Raw genomic sequence first — 17718 nt, 5'->3', positions numbered from 1 at the left:
TCTGACCTTCCCTTGTCTCTCCTCACTGTCAGCTTTCCATTAGACTCTCAGGCCTTCTGGACCAAGGTGTCAAAGCTCCCTATCTGCCTGCAGAGCAGTTTTAAGGAGAATTTACCCCAACTTTCCCAAAACACAGAGGGCATTTACCACATCCTTGATTTCAAAGCCTTGAACTGTTCCCTTTAAATCTACAAGCACCTTGTCCATGCGGTGATTGCTGTAGCTGGAGGAGTTCTAAAACTGCATTACAGGTGGGGGGGGACACTGGTTATTGACTGCTAGGTTCCACAGCCAGCTGGACATGCTTGTTTTTAGGTGCAGGGATCCACTGGTAAAAGCGGTACAACCTGATCTTTGCCTCTGTTCCCTCTGGGACCTTTTTTTGTTTGCATGTTTCAAAGGATTGCGATGAAGGGCATTCTGAAGATTCCCATTGCTATTGATTGGCCTAGGTGAATGTAATTTACCAACCTTTTAGGAATTCTGGCAGGTCCAGTGTGCCTTGCCAAAGACTGATTTGCGATCGTGCTGCATGGTTGTTGGCTTTAATAGTTTGGCGGTTGAAGACAAGGTTCTAAGGGACAGAATCATCTGTGATTTCTATGGTACTCAGACTTGGAAGTCCACTTCCCGCAAGGGCTATCATTGGATTTTGAAGGCTTACTTCTCTTGGTATATAATTTTCTCCAGGGGATGATTCCTCTCCTTCCTAAGACTGGATCTGCACCTGCATTTGACTTGTCGACACCATCAAATGGTCAAGTCTCGGCTATTTTTGTTCTGTTTTAGAGACTGCTTGCCTGTCGTTCTTTAAGACCATAGTGTGGGAGTTCTCCCATGTGATGTCTTTGTCAGCCACTGCTTTATTCAGAAAGACTAGTTCCCTTGTTTTGAAAGGGCCCTGAAAAGGTGCCCCGGCTTCTCATTTAACCATCTCTAGGTGGGCTCATATTGTCTATCACTCAAGATTATGGTTTTATGGATCAGATTCCCCCTTTCCTGTTAGTTTTCTCGACTTCACCTGTGAGCTGCTCCTAGGCTTTTTAGATTCAGGCAACCATTTTCCCCAGATTTGTAAGAACACCAACTGATCTCATGTCCTTATCGTATGCCAGCTTTGGGTGTAAGGTATCCACAAATGTATTGTCTGTCTCAATGCACATGAAAGGAAAATGGTATTTCTGTACCCACTGCAAAATCATTGTATTAAAGTGATTCTGATGTCTGGGTATGTGTGTATATATTTATATGTAGATATCATACCTGCTCTGTGCAATGGTTTTTTCAGAGTAGCCCCAAACCACCTCTTCTGCAGCCCCCAGCCAGCACTTTCGACTCCTCCTCTTACCTCATGACAAACTGTATATGGGAGCACCTATGCAAGCTCAATCAGTGGCGTAGAGGCACTGGAGGGGAAAAAATCAGCAATGTAGAGAAGAGCCTTGATTTTAAGGGAAAAAAAATGCTAGAACAGCAGAAAAGGAAAAAAAAAAATGCTAGAACCGCAGAAGAGAAAAAAAATCCTTCAGACACTAGCAAAAAAGCAACAGGAGGTGCTATATCCCGGGCTGGCCTACATTTGTTTGCTAATTCTTCTGCAGGTGGCAGCATAAACCAACACTTTAAGACTCAATTCACACCTATGCATTTTTTTAAAGATTTTTGCAGAAACGCACTACAGTCCATGTCACATGGTTCCCTATGGGACACGTTCATGTCTGCATTTTTCAGCCACTGTGTTTTTGGAAATAGTCAGGGGCTGTTTTAAAAAAGCAAAACGTGTTTTGCATGAGCCATACTGAACAGAATGGAGACACTAACATGTCTACCTCCCCTCCAGCCATCCCTCACTGGACCCTCTGATTTTTGAACCAATGGACCATATTACCTATGGGATCGCGATTGGGATACAATAGACTACTTCCCACTTAGCTTGATACTTTGATATTCTAAAAGTCGTGTGGGCTACACCATCGGGCCGGAAGGTTGGCAGCAGCTGTTTACAGGATGACCATTTTATTTATTTTTACTCTGTTCTTGATCATGTATTTAGAGAGCTCTACTGTAGTGCATCTCCCTGATGATGCGGGTCATTACCCGTGAAACGCACCTGCGCTGAAGTCACAGCGAGCCACTCGTTCGCTGACTGCAGTGGGGTTAATGAAGAAAAGAGTATTTTATTATTGTCGTGTTCATGTCTATGGTATTTCTATATATGTCCATGTTATACTATTTAGTCTATACTAAAGTCTAATTTATACTTTTTAAATTCTGTTTATATATTAATTTCTTTTTATATTTTACCCAATTGCTACCATCAAAGTCCTTGATCTAATGGGCTAGGGTGTTTTTTGGTTCGATAGACAATGGTGAAACTGCAAAAAAGAATGTAGTGCGTTCTAGACATGATTTGGGTCCCTTCTTTTTTTTTTTTTTTTTTCCACCCAACAACAAATTGACAAAAAAAGCATAAGAAAATTGCAAAACACAGCAAAAAACGTGTGGGGAAAAATGAATCAACAACGCATGTGCAAAACCACCAGAAAGGGAGTGCCAAAAAGCTAATTGCATGTGTGAGACCCAAGCCTTAGGGTCCTTTCACACGGGGCGGATCAGTTCTGATCCGCCCCGTGGATGTCCGTTTGCTCAGCGGGGATCACTCCGCCGATCCCCGCTGAGCAGGGAGATGACAGCTACGTCTCTGCACACTGCGCAGGGACGGACCTGTCACAGCGCCGCTCTCCCCTATGGGAGATCGGATGGCGACGGACCGCAGTGCCCGTCATCACCCGATCCCATCCGCAGACAGATGGAAAAATAGCTTTTTCCTCCGTTACACTTTTTCGGAGCGGGTCGGATGTCAGCGGACATGTCACCGCTGACATCCGACGCTCCATAGACCTCTATGGAGCACCCGTTCAGGTCCGCCTGAAAAACTGACAGGCGGGCCTGAACGGGACGTCAGTGTGAAAGAGGCCTTAGACTTTGTCCCTCAAAGGAGTCCAAGACATTTTTATTTATTTTTTTTCTGCTGGGCCTTAACAGACTTATCTGCACACCACTGACACAAACAATGGAGGCTTTTTTGGAGGTAAATGATAACCCAAATGCTATATAAATTGGCACCCTTCATTAGCAGTTCAAGAGAAAAGGTCTATTTCAGGTTATGCAAGTTGCAATATCTTTACCCCCCTCCTGTTCTGCAGAAATGAATTCAATAATCAGCCTCATGCCCTCTGGAAGATTAATACCCCCCACACACACTTCCTGGATTACTGGAATCTTAAAGGCGCCAGTTTTAACCACATCAGCCCCAGAAGATTTTACCCCCTTCCTGACCAGAGCACTTTTTACTTTTTTTATTTTTTTTGTCACTGCGTCGCTTTAACTGACAATTGCGCAATCATGCAATGCTGTACCCAAACTAAATTTGCGTCTTTTTCCCACAAATAGAGCTTTCTTTTGGTGGTATTTGATCATCTCCTGCGGTTTTTATTTTTTGCGAGATAAACAGAACAGCAATTTTGAAAAAATAAACTTTTTTTACTTTTTGCTATAATAAATACACTATAAACAAATTTAATCAGTTTAGGCCGATTTTTATATAGTCTACATATTTTTATTAAAAACAAAAATCCCAATAAGCGTATATTCATTGGTTTTCACAAAAGTTATAACGTCTACATACAAACTATGGGAAAGTTGTGTGTGTGTGTGTGTATTTTTTTTTTTTTTTTTTTCACCCTAGAAATGATGGTTATCTGTGATTTTTAGTGGTATTGCAGCAGACAGGGCAGTTTTGACACATTTTTGGGACCATTGACATTTTATACAGCGATCAGTGCTATAAAAATGCACTGCTTACTGTGTAAATGTCACTGGCAGGGAAGGGGTTCACACTAGGGGTGATCAAGGGGTTAAATGTGTGTTCCCTCAGCATGTTATAACAGTATGGGGAGGTGAGGAGACATATTGATGTTGCTACTTGTTAGGAACAAACGACATGTCTCCTCTGCCCTGACAGCACAGGGGTTTGTTTTTTCACACAAATCCTCAGGCTGGTGCTCCTGCGTGTGATCGCACGCTGGTCACGTGAATCGGGTCCCCTGCCGTGTAGTGTCCTCTGGTGGCCACTAAGGGGAAGGACGTACCCATACGGGATTTTGCCCAGGAGAGCCATTGTGCCGCAGTATATCTGCGTAAGCTGGTCGGGAACCGGTTAAAAATGATAAAGTATTCAACGCCGATGTTGACGTTTTGAATACTTTCAAGTGGAGGGGTTTGGGGCCTTATAAACCTCTGATCCCTACATAAATGGTGCCTATTACTGTCACAAGGGATGTCTGCATTCCTTGTGACGGCAATAACAGTGATAAAGTGTAAAACCTTTTTTTTTGTTAAACGTACAGAATATCTGCAGACAATTTCTGCCTGAGAGGTGGTCTCTGTATCGTATTGGCACCAAAAAACTATCGGTCTATTCCCTAATTTGATGACCTGTTTTTTGTTTTGTTTTTTGTTATGGTCTGTATAGAGCGCAAAAAAAAAACAAAAAAAAAAAAACGTTCGGCTATAAGACCTATCCATTAAAAATCTATTTCTTCCCAAATTTAGGCCAATGTGTATTCTGCTATGCTTATGTTTGGTTAAAAAAAAATATATATATTTGCTAATAGTGGCAATCGGCAATTATTGCTGGTTGACAAATTGGGCACTGACATCTTTTGGGGACCAGTGACTCCAGTAGTGATCGGCGCTAAAAAAAAAATCCACTGTCACTGTACTAATGACACTGGCTGGAAAGGGGTTAACATCAGGGGCTCTCAAAGGGTGAACTGTGTGCCTTACTAGTGCTTTACCACTGTGGGGAAGGTGCCTGTACTATTAGGGGGGGGGGGGGGGAGAAGGCTTGGCTCGGTGCCCCTGCTTTGCGGACACAGGATCTGTCTTTACTGACAGAACGGTGATCTTCCTTACTTGCAGGCAGATTGCCATTCTCCCTCTGTACCCGCAGCATCAGTGGGTGCCAACGGACATGGTTGTATCCGTCAATCAGCTCACGCTGTGTATAACCACAGCGCGGACAGGCCCGGAAGGGGTCAGATCACACATACCTGATCTGGCATAGAGCGGCCGAATTATATCTACGGTGGCTGAGGTCTGCAATTGGTTAAACTGTATCCTTTCTGAAACTGATAGCTCAGCAAGGGGATCAGCTTGTCACCACCTAAACAGCCGGTGTTTAAAAGAGTAACATTTTATTATTTTTTTCTTCCCTGTAGCAGTAAACTGCCCATTCCCTATTTTGGTAATTTTTGAAGTTTTTCATCGGCTTTTGATAAAAGGGGAAAAAGAAATTGCATTTAATGAACAGTCAACAGGAAACTGTCCCTTGTTACGAATATTACTTTCTTTCAAAAGAGGACAAGAAATAAAATTACAATTGAAGCAATCACTAAACCATTTGAAAGGAATTGTCAGTTAGTTTGTTCTCCAATTTCGATCATATATTGTTTGAAACCTGAAAATAATTTTAAAGTGGAATGTCCGAAAATTCAGCCCTGCTATGACATTATGCTGACCCCCTTTTTTTGCAGGTATAGCTATGCAAGACATTAAGTGTCTACACTGTCTCATTGACTCACTTTGTAGCGGTCGATCTGCTGACCGCCTTAAAGTGGTTGTAAACCCTTACAAATCACTTTGACCTACAGGTAAGCCTAGATTAAGGCTTACCTGTAGGTCCAAGAAATCTCCTAAACCTACACGCTTTTGGAGATATTTACAAAAAGACAGGCACCGCTGTCTACGGTTCATGCGCCATAGACAGCGGCACACATGCCTCTGCTAATGGCAATATGCCGTTAGTGTTGGATCCCGTGCGCTTGCGCGGGAGTGGCGTCATTGCTGCTCCGGCGTGTGAGTGGCCGGAGCAGCTATACCCAGAAGAAGATGGATGCTTTGTGCTACAGGGGACAGCGGTGACATCGATGGCTCCTGTGCCAGGTAAGTGACACATAATGGTCTACTATGCTTTAAGCGGAATTAAACCTTCCTATCCTTTTACAGCTAAGGAAGCTGCTTCTGTTTGATCTGCAGCTGCCATGGTGCTGCACATGTGATCAGTTATGTCACCAGGCTTTGGATGGTTTGGTTGAGAACACAAGCAAATGTGACCGCAATCCTGCCATTCCAGGAATGTAACTGTTTTTTTGAAACTTAAATTGATGGGTTTAGGTCCACTTTGATGATTCCGGAGCTCTGGGCTTCAGCAAAATAGTCAACTCGGACATGAAGAGACAGGAGAAATATTGGAGGCTATTTACAGCACACACTAATTTGGGTACCATAATTATTAATGTGGAATGTATGTACCTTTTTCTAAAGAACATTATTTTTTTAAGCTGTTATGGGTAAAGTTCTGCTTAAAATTTCTGTGGGCAATTTATGTAAAAGATTTTAAGCTTTATGGCAAAAGCAGAAGTTAAAATTGCAACAGAATTGTCCAGTGTAAAACCTTCATAAGAGGCTCTAAAAGGTATCTCACCAGAAATGGAATGGCTTTTGTGGGGTATGGCATCGATTTGAGCGATTTGTGGGTTTATTTTTGATGCAAGACCAAGTTCAGTTTTGATTTTGAATGTCCTTGATTCCCTAGGTAACATTGATGAAGCCAAGGCTATTTTGAAAACCTTAGAAGAGTGTGTAGAAGGTCTGGCGATGGTTCGGCTGAGGAGAGTCAACCTTGAAAGGAGACACGGAAACTTAATCGAAGCAGAAAATCTGTTGACAGATGCCATGAACAATGCTAAATCCAACAGTGAATTATCGTTTTATGCAATAAAGCTTTCCCGCTATTATTCCAAAATTCTGAAGAATATTGGGAAGGCAAAGAAAGTATTATGTGATGCCATTCAGAGAGATAAAGTGAGTTGAAATTTGAAACTAGAAGGTATTACGTTTTTAAATCAAAGTTGTTTGTAGCAGCCTGATAAGTCTGTGTAGTTGTGATAAGAATTGGAAAGGGGAGATTGAGGATGACAAACTTCTTCTTTCTTGGGGTTTGCAGTTTTAGGCTAATTGTGATCTTGGAGGTTTGGCAACTTGACTACGGGAATAGTTGTCATTTGGAAGAACTAACGTCTGATGGTATTACTGCTTAGCACAAAAGGCAGAGATGACCAAATGCAGTCAAATTGAGGAAATGTCCACCTTTTTAAAGAAGAATCTGTAAGGTGGACTTACACAGGACCCTGATTATCGGCAGCTGATACCCTTTTTTGTATTTTTTTTTAATCTGGCACAAACATACCCGGTATTGCTCCAAGGGGTTTTACCGGGGTGATTCTTGCAGTGGCAGGCATCACCCCGGTACCATTCTTTAGAGCAGACGGTCAGCTTTATTGTAATAAGCTGAATTTTCACATTCACTCAAACGCAGATCTTGATGATTTGAATACTTTCAGGTGCAGATGAGGGATTTTGGGGTCTTATAGACCACTGATCCCTCCATAAAGAGTACCTGTCACAAGGGATGTTTACATTCCTTTTGACAGCAATAACAGTGATAAATAAATTACAGAATCTCGGCTATCGCCCTGGGAGGTGGCCGACATATTGGTATTGTATCTGCTCCAAAAAAGATATCGGTAGATTCCCTGTTGTATGGTATGTTGTGGGGTTAACATGTATTGCGTTGAGGTAGCCCATTTGTTTTTATGGGACTACAAAACGTGGACAGGCACCTTTGCATTAATGCAGCACACCACAACGCACTGTTGATATTACTGCAACATGCAGTATGAATTTGCCCCTCAGAAATGTGGTCATAAACTGTGCTTAAAGGTGTTAAAAACCTTCTGACTTTACATCTTAATGGGTTCTATGCATTAAGCTAAACCTTCTGTGTGTAGCAACCTCCACAGCACCCCCTAATACTTACCTGAGCCCCCGCTGTCCAGTTATATCCACGAGTCCCTCAGCCGCCCAAGACTCTCCCTCATGATTTTCTCCCACGGCTGTCAAGTCAGCCAATCGGAAGTGATAGGGGGAGGGCCTGGAGAAGAAAATTCAGGCTGCTCTGTGCAAATCCACAACGGAGCAGATAAGTATAACATTATTTTAATAATAAAAAAAGTGCCTTTAGTAACACTTTAAAGTGATTTGTAAGGGTTTTTTTTTTTTTTTTTTAATAAACCACTATCTTACAATCGCTTTAATAAAAAATAAAAAAAAACGTAATCACTTTAAAGTGTTACTAAAGGCAATTTTTTTTTTTTTTTTTTAACTAAAATAACAAACGTGTTATACTTGCCTGCTTTGTGCAGAGGTATTGCTTAGAGCAGCCAAGATCCTCCTCTTCTCGGCTTCCCCATGGCCAGCTGCTGGCTATGTGGGGAAATTTGGTCCCTGCGCTCCCGACCTGTGTCTCTACGGAGCTGCCCTCCATAGACCTACAAGATGGGGCTTTGACCCGCTTCTTCATCACTGCATTTGATTGACAGCAGCAAGAGCCAATAGCTCCTGCTGCTCGATTGGTGTGTAAAGAGGGGAGAATAGATGCAGCTGTGCACAGCGCTGATCTCTTCTTCCCTTTCTTCCCCTTCACACAGGCAGAGAGAGACTGAAATACATTTTTTTACCTTTAATGCAACCCAAAAAAAATACTAAATACTGCAGCTGCTGGCTTTTAATAGGACATTTAGCTGTCCTGGAGTCCAGCGATGTCGACACCACAGCTGATGTTTCCATCAGCTGACGGGTGCTGCGTACCGTAAGGGTACCCGGCAGTGTAGCCTTACGGCTTCACGCCGTGAACCCTTCTGCGCATGCGAGAGGCCCTGCTCCTCTCTCCTACTGGCCCGGAGAGGAGGAGGGAGCCCTGCGGGGGATTCGTGGGCTGTGTCCTGGACTCCCAGGATTGGGAACAGGATACCTGTCAAACTGCACTCTTGGGTGGAACTCCGCTTTAAGGTAAACTTTTTATTTATTTTATTTTTTTTTTTACGTTTAGTAACACTTTAAGGCATATCTTAACCCAATAATAATTCTATACATTTCAGCTTAGCTGTTCTTAGATGTGGCTGTGGTTTTTATTTTTTTAAACCTAGGTTTCCTGCCAGTAACAAATTTTCTGCCCTAGAGTGATAATACTAATACTACTGTATCTGTGAAGGAGCAATATTGTCACTCCTAGGACAAGACTAGGAACACCTCTCTACCTCCAACATACCAGGGAGGTTTTTTGCAGTGCTCAGGGGGGTAGCTGGTAACAATACTAACTGATCAGTCAGCAGAGAGCACAGAAGGTCAGGCCAGCCATACATGACACTTTTTTTTTTTTTTGGGTTGAAATAAAAAAATAAAATAAAAAAAAGACAGTTGCAGCAGGAGGGGCTGAGATTCCTCTACTGGCATTAGTCGGGAGGGGAGAAGGGAGCCAGTTGGTCATGTGCGTCGATTGCCACTCTGAAATCTCCCCCCTCCCCCCTTTTTTTTTTTTTTTTTTTTTTTTCCTATAAGGCACAGTCACTGAGGCAGATTACATTAATAAACAAGAAGGGTGAATTGCGAACTGCATTTTTATCAGCAGGGTGGGAGGGGGCGGAGACTGAGCTGACAGGAGGGTAGAAGACAGAGGTGGACAGGGGACGCAGCGGATGATGGAGGCATGTAAACTGACTAGTGTCAGGGCTCAACCACCATGATTAACCGTGGTCAGTTTACAAAGGGGAGGGCAGGATCAGTTAAATATTTCAGGTGGCCATAGTCGCAAAGCACAAACATTGTGCTGCATAACATGCTTTAAAAAAACAGGGTCTTTTTTTTTTTTTTTTTTTTTCTAATTAGGTTAACGCACGCTTTAAAATGGTATAACAGACCAAATATGAGATGTTCATTGTGAGGGTTTACATATAATGTCCAACAAGGACAGTTAGACCCCCTAGTATTGGCCATGGCAACTTGTGAAGCCATTCGAATGCAAGTGCAGAAAATTTAACCTGTCCCCAAAAATACAAGATGCCGTTAGCTGGTTTAGATCTACCATCTGTGATTGCAACCTTTTATTGGTCACTCAAAAAATGGCAATGTATTGAAGAGGTGTACTGGGTTTTTTTTTTTTTTTTTCTCCTCTGCTCTGACATGCACTTTAAATGACTTCTCCCTTTAAAGTGAAGTCAACTTGTCAGATTCCTGTAAATGTTGTGTTTTTACAGCACTATAGATGAGCAAATCTTTCAGTGCATCCAATCACACAAATGAACAGCGATTTGACTTTGCTGCTTGTGGTCAATGTTTAGCACATAGAAAAGGGGCACACAGCGTTGTCACCTTAGGACAGGAAATGCCTGTAAATCCACCTTGTTAGTCATTTTATCGAAGACCAGCCATATAAAAAGAATCAGATTTCAGGAATGTGCAGCAAATTTGATTTAAATGGTTAGGTTATATGTACTTTTACAAAAAACAACCCACAGCTGAATCATTGAGGTTCCATAAGTGTAATTGGCATATCACAGAATACCCGCTTCCACTGTCACTGATGGGTTCAAGTTGGTCTCTGCGGACACAGCATTCAGGCAATAATGATGACAAATAAGACTTCTGTATGTTATTTCTGTAGACAACAGTCCCTCTAAGCTGACATTGCCTCTAGTACTGTACTTGTAAATGTTTTTTTATCTTGGAGAGTGTCTCACTAGATCTTTTTTACTGTGTCTGAGCAGGAAAATACCAAGTTACACCTCAATCTAATTGATTTGGAGTTCAGTGGAGATGTGAAACAAAATGAAGCCAGCATCCTGTCACATTTTGACAAAGTCATTAAGAGCTCAATGCCAATAGCTACACGAGTTGTATTTTCACAGAGGAAAGTAGAGTTCTTAGAGGACTTTGGATCAGATATCAACAAGTGAGTAAATAAAGATGATCTTTGCCTCTTTTTAATAGCAATTTTATAAATAAATGTGACCATTTCATTGCTTTGTTTTAGATTGCTGACCACCTACGATGAACATCAGAAACTTTTAAGGGAACAAGAAAATCTGAAGAGGAAATCTGAAAATGGGTATATTATGGCTTTTCATAGTTTTCATGCACACACCTTGGGTGGTTTGCAATAATAACTTGCGCATAGTAAACTTGAGTCTAGGGCATTTAAATTAATATAGTACCGTGCTACGTTAACCTATATATATATATATATATATGTATATGTATGTGTTATTATATATAATATATAATTTTACAATAAAGAGTATAGACATGAAGATGCGGCCTCCTTCTGGCAGCTGCAATATCCAGACCTGCATCGCCAGGACTATGTCTATTGTCGTCCCGTGCACGAGCGGCCTGCGCGCCCCCTGAAGGGCATGCGTGGCGTGCTCTGATCAGCGAGTCTGAGCGTCACTGGATCACAGATCGGAGTAAGGGGTCGATCCAACTCCTTAACACGTGATCAGCTGTCCTCCAATGATGGCTGATCACGTGATGTCAACACTGCCGGTGATAGATTATTTTTACTCCTCACGCTAACAGCGCGGGGGGAGAAAAAAAAGCAGATCCACCGCGGCAGTGAACAGGACATCAGTCCCAATCACTGCAGTGTGCTGTCTTAGCTGTGCCCATTAGTGCAGCCCACCAGTGCCCCCTCAGCTGTCCCTATTAGTTCCCATCAGTGCAGCCCACCAGTGCCACCTTATCAGTGCATATCAATGAAGCAGAAAAATTATTGGTTTGCAAAATTTTCTAACTATTAACCACTTAAGGACCGCCGCATGTAGATATACGTCGGCAGAATGGCATGTACGTGCACAAGCACGTACCCGCTTGCCTTCCAGCGGGTGGGGGGTCCGATCGGACCCCCTCACACTGGCTGCGGCGGTCCGTTTCGCTTCGGGAGCAAACCGGGATGAGGTAATGGCCGTTGGTTTCTGGCCATCCCCTCTCGATCGCTCCTGGCGAATGAGAAGCTTCCCCTGCCTGTGTAGTGTAAACAAAGGCAGGGAGGAAGTGATGTCATTCTCCTCGGGGCGGTCTTTTTGACCGGACTGCGAGGAGAACACATAGTAAGTGCATCAAACACTACACTGAAATGTAGGTACACATAGGCACACAAATCGCTGTATAGCCAGTTAGTTATTTAGGTTCCCCGTCAGGTTTTTATATAGCGTCCGGGACCCCCATATACTACCTAATAAAGGTTTTAACCCCCTGATTGCCCCTAGTTAACCCTTTCACCCCCTTTTGCCACTGTCACTAAGCGATCGTTTTTCTGATCGCTGCATTAGTGTCACTGGTGCCGCTAGGTAGCTAGTTATTTTTTTTAGGTTCACCACTAGTTTTTATAGCGTTGGGTACCCCCATATACTACCTAATAGAGATTTTAACCCCCTGATTGCCCCTAGTTAACCCTTTCACCAGTGATCACTGTATAAGTGTTACGGGTGACTCTGGTTAGTTTGCTTTTTATAGCATCAGGGCACACACCATTTATTAACCAATAAAGGTTTAACCCCCTGATCACCCAGCGGGTGATATCAATTAGGTTTTAGGGTCAGGGTCTGCGTCACCCCAGGCAGCGCTAGGTTAGTGCCAGTACCGCTAACACCCACGCATAAAGCATACACCTCCCGTAGTGGTATAGTGTCTGAACAGATCAATATCTGATCTGATCAGATCTATACTAGCGTCCCCAGCAGTTTAGGGTTCCAAAAAACGCACTGTTAGCAGGATCAGCCCAGATACCTGCTAGCACCTGCGTTTTGCCCCTCCGCCCACTCCACCCAAGTGCAGTATCAATCGATCACTGTCACTTACAAAACTCTAAACACATAACTGCAGCGTTCGCAGAGTCAAGCCTGATCCCTGCGATCGCTAACAGTTTTTTTGGTACAGTTTTATATTTAAATCCTGAAGGCGGTGCTTGGTTTTCGGGGCCCTGTACGCGGCTAGGCTCCAAAAAGTCCCCCACATGTGGTATCCCCGTACTCAGGAGAAGCAGCAGATTTTATTTTGGGGTGTAATTTCACTTAAGCCCATAGCATGTGTGAGCAATATATAATTTAGTGACAACTTTGTGAAAAAAAATAAGTTTGTAATATTTCCGCAACTTGTGGCAAAATATAAAATATTTCATGGACTCAACATGCCTCTCAGTAAATAGCTTGGGGTGTCTACTTTCCAAAATTGGGTCATTTGGGGGGGGGGGGTGTTTGTGCCATTTTGGCATTTTATGGTCTTCGAAACTGTGATAGGTAGTGAGGAGTGAAATCAAAAATTGGCACCCTTAGAAATCCTGAAGGCAGTGATTGGTTTTCGGGATGCTGTACGCGGCTAGGCTCCCAAAAAGTGGTATCCCCGTACTCAGGAGAAGCAGCAGAATATATTTTGTGGTGCAATTCCACATAACTATGGTATGTGTGAGCAATATATCATTTAGTGACAACTTTTTGTAAACTTTATTTTTTTGTCATTCAATAACTTGGGACAAAAAAAAAAATTCAATAGGCTCAACATGCCCCTCAGCAATTTTCTTGGGGTGTCTACTTTCCAAAATGGGGTAATTTGGGGGGGGGGGGTTGTACTGCCCTTCCATTTTAGCACCTCAAGAAATAGGCTGTCATAAATTAAAAGCTGTGTAGATTCCAGAAAATGTACTCTAGTTTGTAGACGCTATAACTTTTGCGCAAACCAATAAATATATGCTTATTGACTTTTTTTTTTTTTTTTTTTTTTTTACTAAAGACGTGGCTGAATACATTTTGGCCTAAATGTATGATTAAAATTTAGTTTATTAGATTTTTCTTATAACAAAAAGTAGAATTATTTTTTTTTTTTTTTTTAATTTTCAGTCTTTTTTTCCTTTTATACCGTAAAAAATAAATATCGCAGAGGCAATCAAATACCATCAAAAGAAAGCTCTATTTGTGGGAAGAAAAGGATGCAAATTTCATTTGGGTACAACATTGCATGACCGCGCTATTACCAGTTAAAGCAGTGCAGTGCGAAATTGTAAAAAGACCTCTGGTCCTTAGGCTTACAATTGGTCCGGGGCTTAAGTGGTTTAATGTTTGTGTGTATATGAGACTTTTTATTTTTAATTTTTCCACTTTTTATTATAAGTCTGGTTCAAATTCATCCCTTTATTTAAGTGTGGTTGCACAGATCTCCCACTTCTGACAACACTGGTAAGAGGGAGGAGATGGATTTGTGAGAGCTGTGGGCTCAAAAGACCAGTGCTGCCATTCACAAAAACAGATCGCACATCGGCTTCCTCTTAGTGAGTTGTCAATTTTATCAATAAGTGATTAGTGATGATTTGCTGTTATACACCGCACTGACCGAACATTGCTGACTACTCATTCAGCTCTGTATCATCCATCGGCTGGGCTGTTTACATGTAAATGCAGCCCTAAGATGCACAGAAAGCCACAGCTCTGAGTGATCTGTCATGGTTATGAATGTACAACCAGTGCTGCTTGTTGATGAATAAGATGATTCAGAGTTGTAGCCCTGTAATGTGTCTGTACACACAGGGCCAAAGCTCTGAATGATCTTTCGCTATTATGAACATGCAGCATTGATCATTCATATTGGCAACAGAACACTCTAAAGGAGAGTGGGCTGACACTGTACCCCCCATAGGAACACCCATAATTTGGGCTGCCAAAGGGGTTGAGCTACAGCTATCACATAGAGTAATTTCTCTTATGTTCACGGACTGACACAGCTCCTTTATTCTTGACCATTTGGTTGTTTCGCCACCTTCAGGAGAGGACTAGGCAGAACATGTTAACATGTACAAAAAAACAAACTTTCTAGTTCTGCCCAAGGGGTGGTCCCTTCAGTAACAACCCTCCAGCCTGCTTCCTGCAGCCTCAGTTTTTTTTTTCTTTCTTCCTAGTGAGGGACAAGGACCTAGGAACCCTGCGAGCCCATCGGTCCGTGGATTTTTTCTGCAGAAGTTTGCCTTTTGTGCAAGATTAAGATCCTGTGATCTATAAACAGCCGGCTGGGTGACAGGCTGGATACACCCTTATCCTTGTAGTCTCCCCAGCCTGACCAGCGATCGTGTGCAGACCAGAGCTCCGCACTGGGTCAGCCACGACATGCCCCCCAGGTTCCAGGGGTGTCCGGTGAGCGAGGCACACATATGACTGGGCTACTGATGTCTGCGTCAGTGTGCCGGACCAGCAGCCACCCTGTACTGATCGGAGAGTGGGTCTGTGATGGAATGTTCCCCAGCTTGCCAGGACTGGCAAATACAGCTCTCCCTGCCTCGGTGGGGCTGAGCAGCTGGGCATTCCCTGGGAGGTCGATTCGGGGGTCCCTCTCCTCTCTCCCTGTCCCTATCCCCCCTGTGGGGGATGCTGCATGGGCTGCTGAGCGGTGTGTGTGCCACAGACGGGGGCTCTCACCTTGGGTGGGGGGCCAGCGCTGGGTGGCTGTGCCCTGGGTGTCTGGAGGTCTGTGTCTGCTGATCGCTGTAGCGCTGTTTGCCTCAATTTCCTCTGCCTGTGTTTTACTGTCCCTCTGCATACAGTGTTTGGCAATTTTTGGTGTGACCAGGGAGAAGCATGGTCAGTAAACCTCTTTCTGTAGTTCGGCAGCCATTTTCCCTGTGATTATGTCCCTTGTACTGGACGCTCAGTGGCCATTTTGTTGTAGCTTAATCACGTTTTTCATGCCTCAGCGCTGTTCCCTGAGGCTCAGCACAGCGTGGTTTTCTCTCACAAGCACCTGGGAGCCGACACAGGACACGGGCACACCTAGCTGCACAGCGCAGAACTCGAACAGAATGGTGAGTCCTGCGGTGGGGGCCCCTCAGCCTGCAACAGGAGGGTGGGACCATCACTGTCCTAAGTCCCCAACAGGTGGCAGACAGGGTAGGGTCAGCATGGCTTCAGAAACTGGTGTTTCTCATATCGTCTTCCAGGACAGCCTTTGAGATATAGGGCTCCTCCCTCCGGGACAGGAAACACGTCAAGCCAATTAAATAAAAGGTGTGGTCCTCCAGGCCCTCCTCAGTTTTTGTGTTTCCTGCCGGACGGGAAGGAGCACGTCTTGGAACTGGTAAGGGGAGCTCCTTCTCAGGGGTTTTACCTGGGGAGAGCGCCTTGATGGACCTGGCCCTTAGCACCCCTCGGTCCGAACGAAGGGAGGAGAGGGTAGCTTTCAGTCCCCGCTGCCATTTAAACGTTCGGAGAGAACGGGACCCCGATACGCGGCAATCTCCCCCTCGGAGCGCTAACCGCTCGTACCTGTCGGTCGGAGGCGGCGGGAGACGTTCGCTCTACCGACCGGCGTTCGGGTACTGTGAGCGGTACGTTCGTAAGAACGCACGGCGTCGGGGCGGAGTTTTTGCGCTCTGGCGTACGGAAGTGGGAGAGACGCACTTCCGCCGGATTCGCGTCATCAGGGGGCGCCGCAGGACCCGTTCCAGTCCTTTGGGCGCGGCGGTGTGACTACAGGGTTGCCTGGAGCAGTGTGAAGGCTCAGAGAGACTGAGTGATACACAGGAACCATGGAGAGTGCGGTTGTGCAGGTGGACTCCGGTTCAACAGGCTCCAGTACCTCTCAGGTAAGCTTGGTGAGGGCAGACCAGGACTTACACTGGGGGGTGGGGGGTCACTCTGACCCGTAGCACCTTCCCGGGGTGGAGAACCTGCTGGTGAAGGGGGGCACTTCCTAAACAGACCCTAGAAGCACAGTGGTGTGGTCAGGGGTGGTATTTTAATGGGACCCTGTTTTTCTTTGTTTTTAGGTTAAACAGGACAGAGCCCAGATACCTTTACCCAGAAGGAAATGTGCCGTGTGTGGGGCTAAGTTAGGCACCGGTTGGGAGAAGCCGCTTTGCCCAGATTGTGTCAGTAGCCTGGTAAAAGAGGACTCGGTGGCAGCTTGTCACAATGTTTTAACATCCGTAAAGGATGAGATTGCATCCACCTTCCAATCTTTTAAAAACATGATGGATAGGATGCAGGGTCCTTCTGTCTCTTTACCCAGAGCCGTGAGTATGCCTTCCTTATCCGAACCAAGTCAGGAGGAGGAGGTGGATAGGGAGAGGTTATCCAGGTCATTAGCCTCCTCTAGGACAGAGTCTACTTCAGAATCTGAGGGGGAGGAAGAGGCCATTAGATCAGCCAGATACAAGCTGTCTTTGGATGATGTGGGTGACCTCCTCAAGGCTATATATGACACCTTAGAGATCAGAGAAGAACAGGTCCAGCTTTCAAAACACGACATGATGTATCAAGGGTCGAGTGTAATGAAAGACAGGGTATTCCCCGTCCATAAGTCGCTAGTGGAGGCGATTCTGCTGGAGTGGGAACAACCGGAAAAAAGGCCATTTTTTTCAGGTAGCCTTAGAAGGAGGTTCCCTTTTGAATCGGATGCGGTGCATCCCTGGAACAAGGTTCCCAAATTAGACGCTCCCTTGGCTAAGGTCTCTAAGAAGACAGATTTGGCCTTTGATGATATGGGTTCACTCAGGGACCCTATGGATAAGAGGGGAGATCTGCTGCTCAAGAGAGCCTGGGATGCCTCTTCCATTGGGCTTAAACCGGCCCTAGCAGCTACCTGTGTGGCCAGAAACTTGGAGTGTTGGCTTACACAGTTACAATCACATATTTCTGCAGGTACTTCTAGGCAACAGCTGTTGAAGTCCTTTCCGCTACTGTTTAAAGCGGTGGGCTTTTTAGCGGATGCCTCTGCAGA

General features: G+C 44.4%; 1 protein-coding gene and 1 non-coding gene across 6 annotated transcripts in view; both read left to right on the top strand.

The window, feature by feature from the left end:
* Positions 1 to 17718, top strand: part of PRPF39 (pre-mRNA processing factor 39) — a 67782-nt gene that overhangs the window by 34368 nt on the left and 15696 nt on the right. For all 5 annotated transcript variants that reach the window (XM_077463561.1, XM_077463562.1, XM_077463563.1 and 2 more), the window contains 3 exons: positions 6659 to 6927; positions 10728 to 10912; positions 10994 to 11068. In XM_077463561.1, coding sequence (XP_077319687.1) covers positions 6659 to 6927; positions 10728 to 10912; positions 10994 to 11068 — 529 coding nt within the window. The remainder of the gene's footprint in view (positions 1 to 6658; positions 6928 to 10727; positions 10913 to 10993; positions 11069 to 17718) is intronic.
* On the top strand, positions 10579 to 10653 carry LOC143950498 (small nucleolar RNA SNORD127). Its single transcript, XR_013265860.1, has one exon. It is a non-coding gene; the product is annotated as a small nucleolar RNA SNORD127 (small nucleolar RNA).

The sequence above is a fragment of the Lithobates pipiens genome, unplaced genomic scaffold (assembly GCF_037356315.1).
Source record: "Lithobates pipiens isolate NorthernLeopardFrog02 unplaced genomic scaffold, aLitPip1_a1.2 Scaffold_30, whole genome shotgun sequence".
In the NCBI taxonomy this organism is placed as follows: Eukaryota; Metazoa; Chordata; class Amphibia; order Anura; family Ranidae; genus Lithobates; species Lithobates pipiens.
Note: the sequence above shows the minus strand (reverse complement) of the source record. Positions and strands in the feature narration are given on the sequence as shown.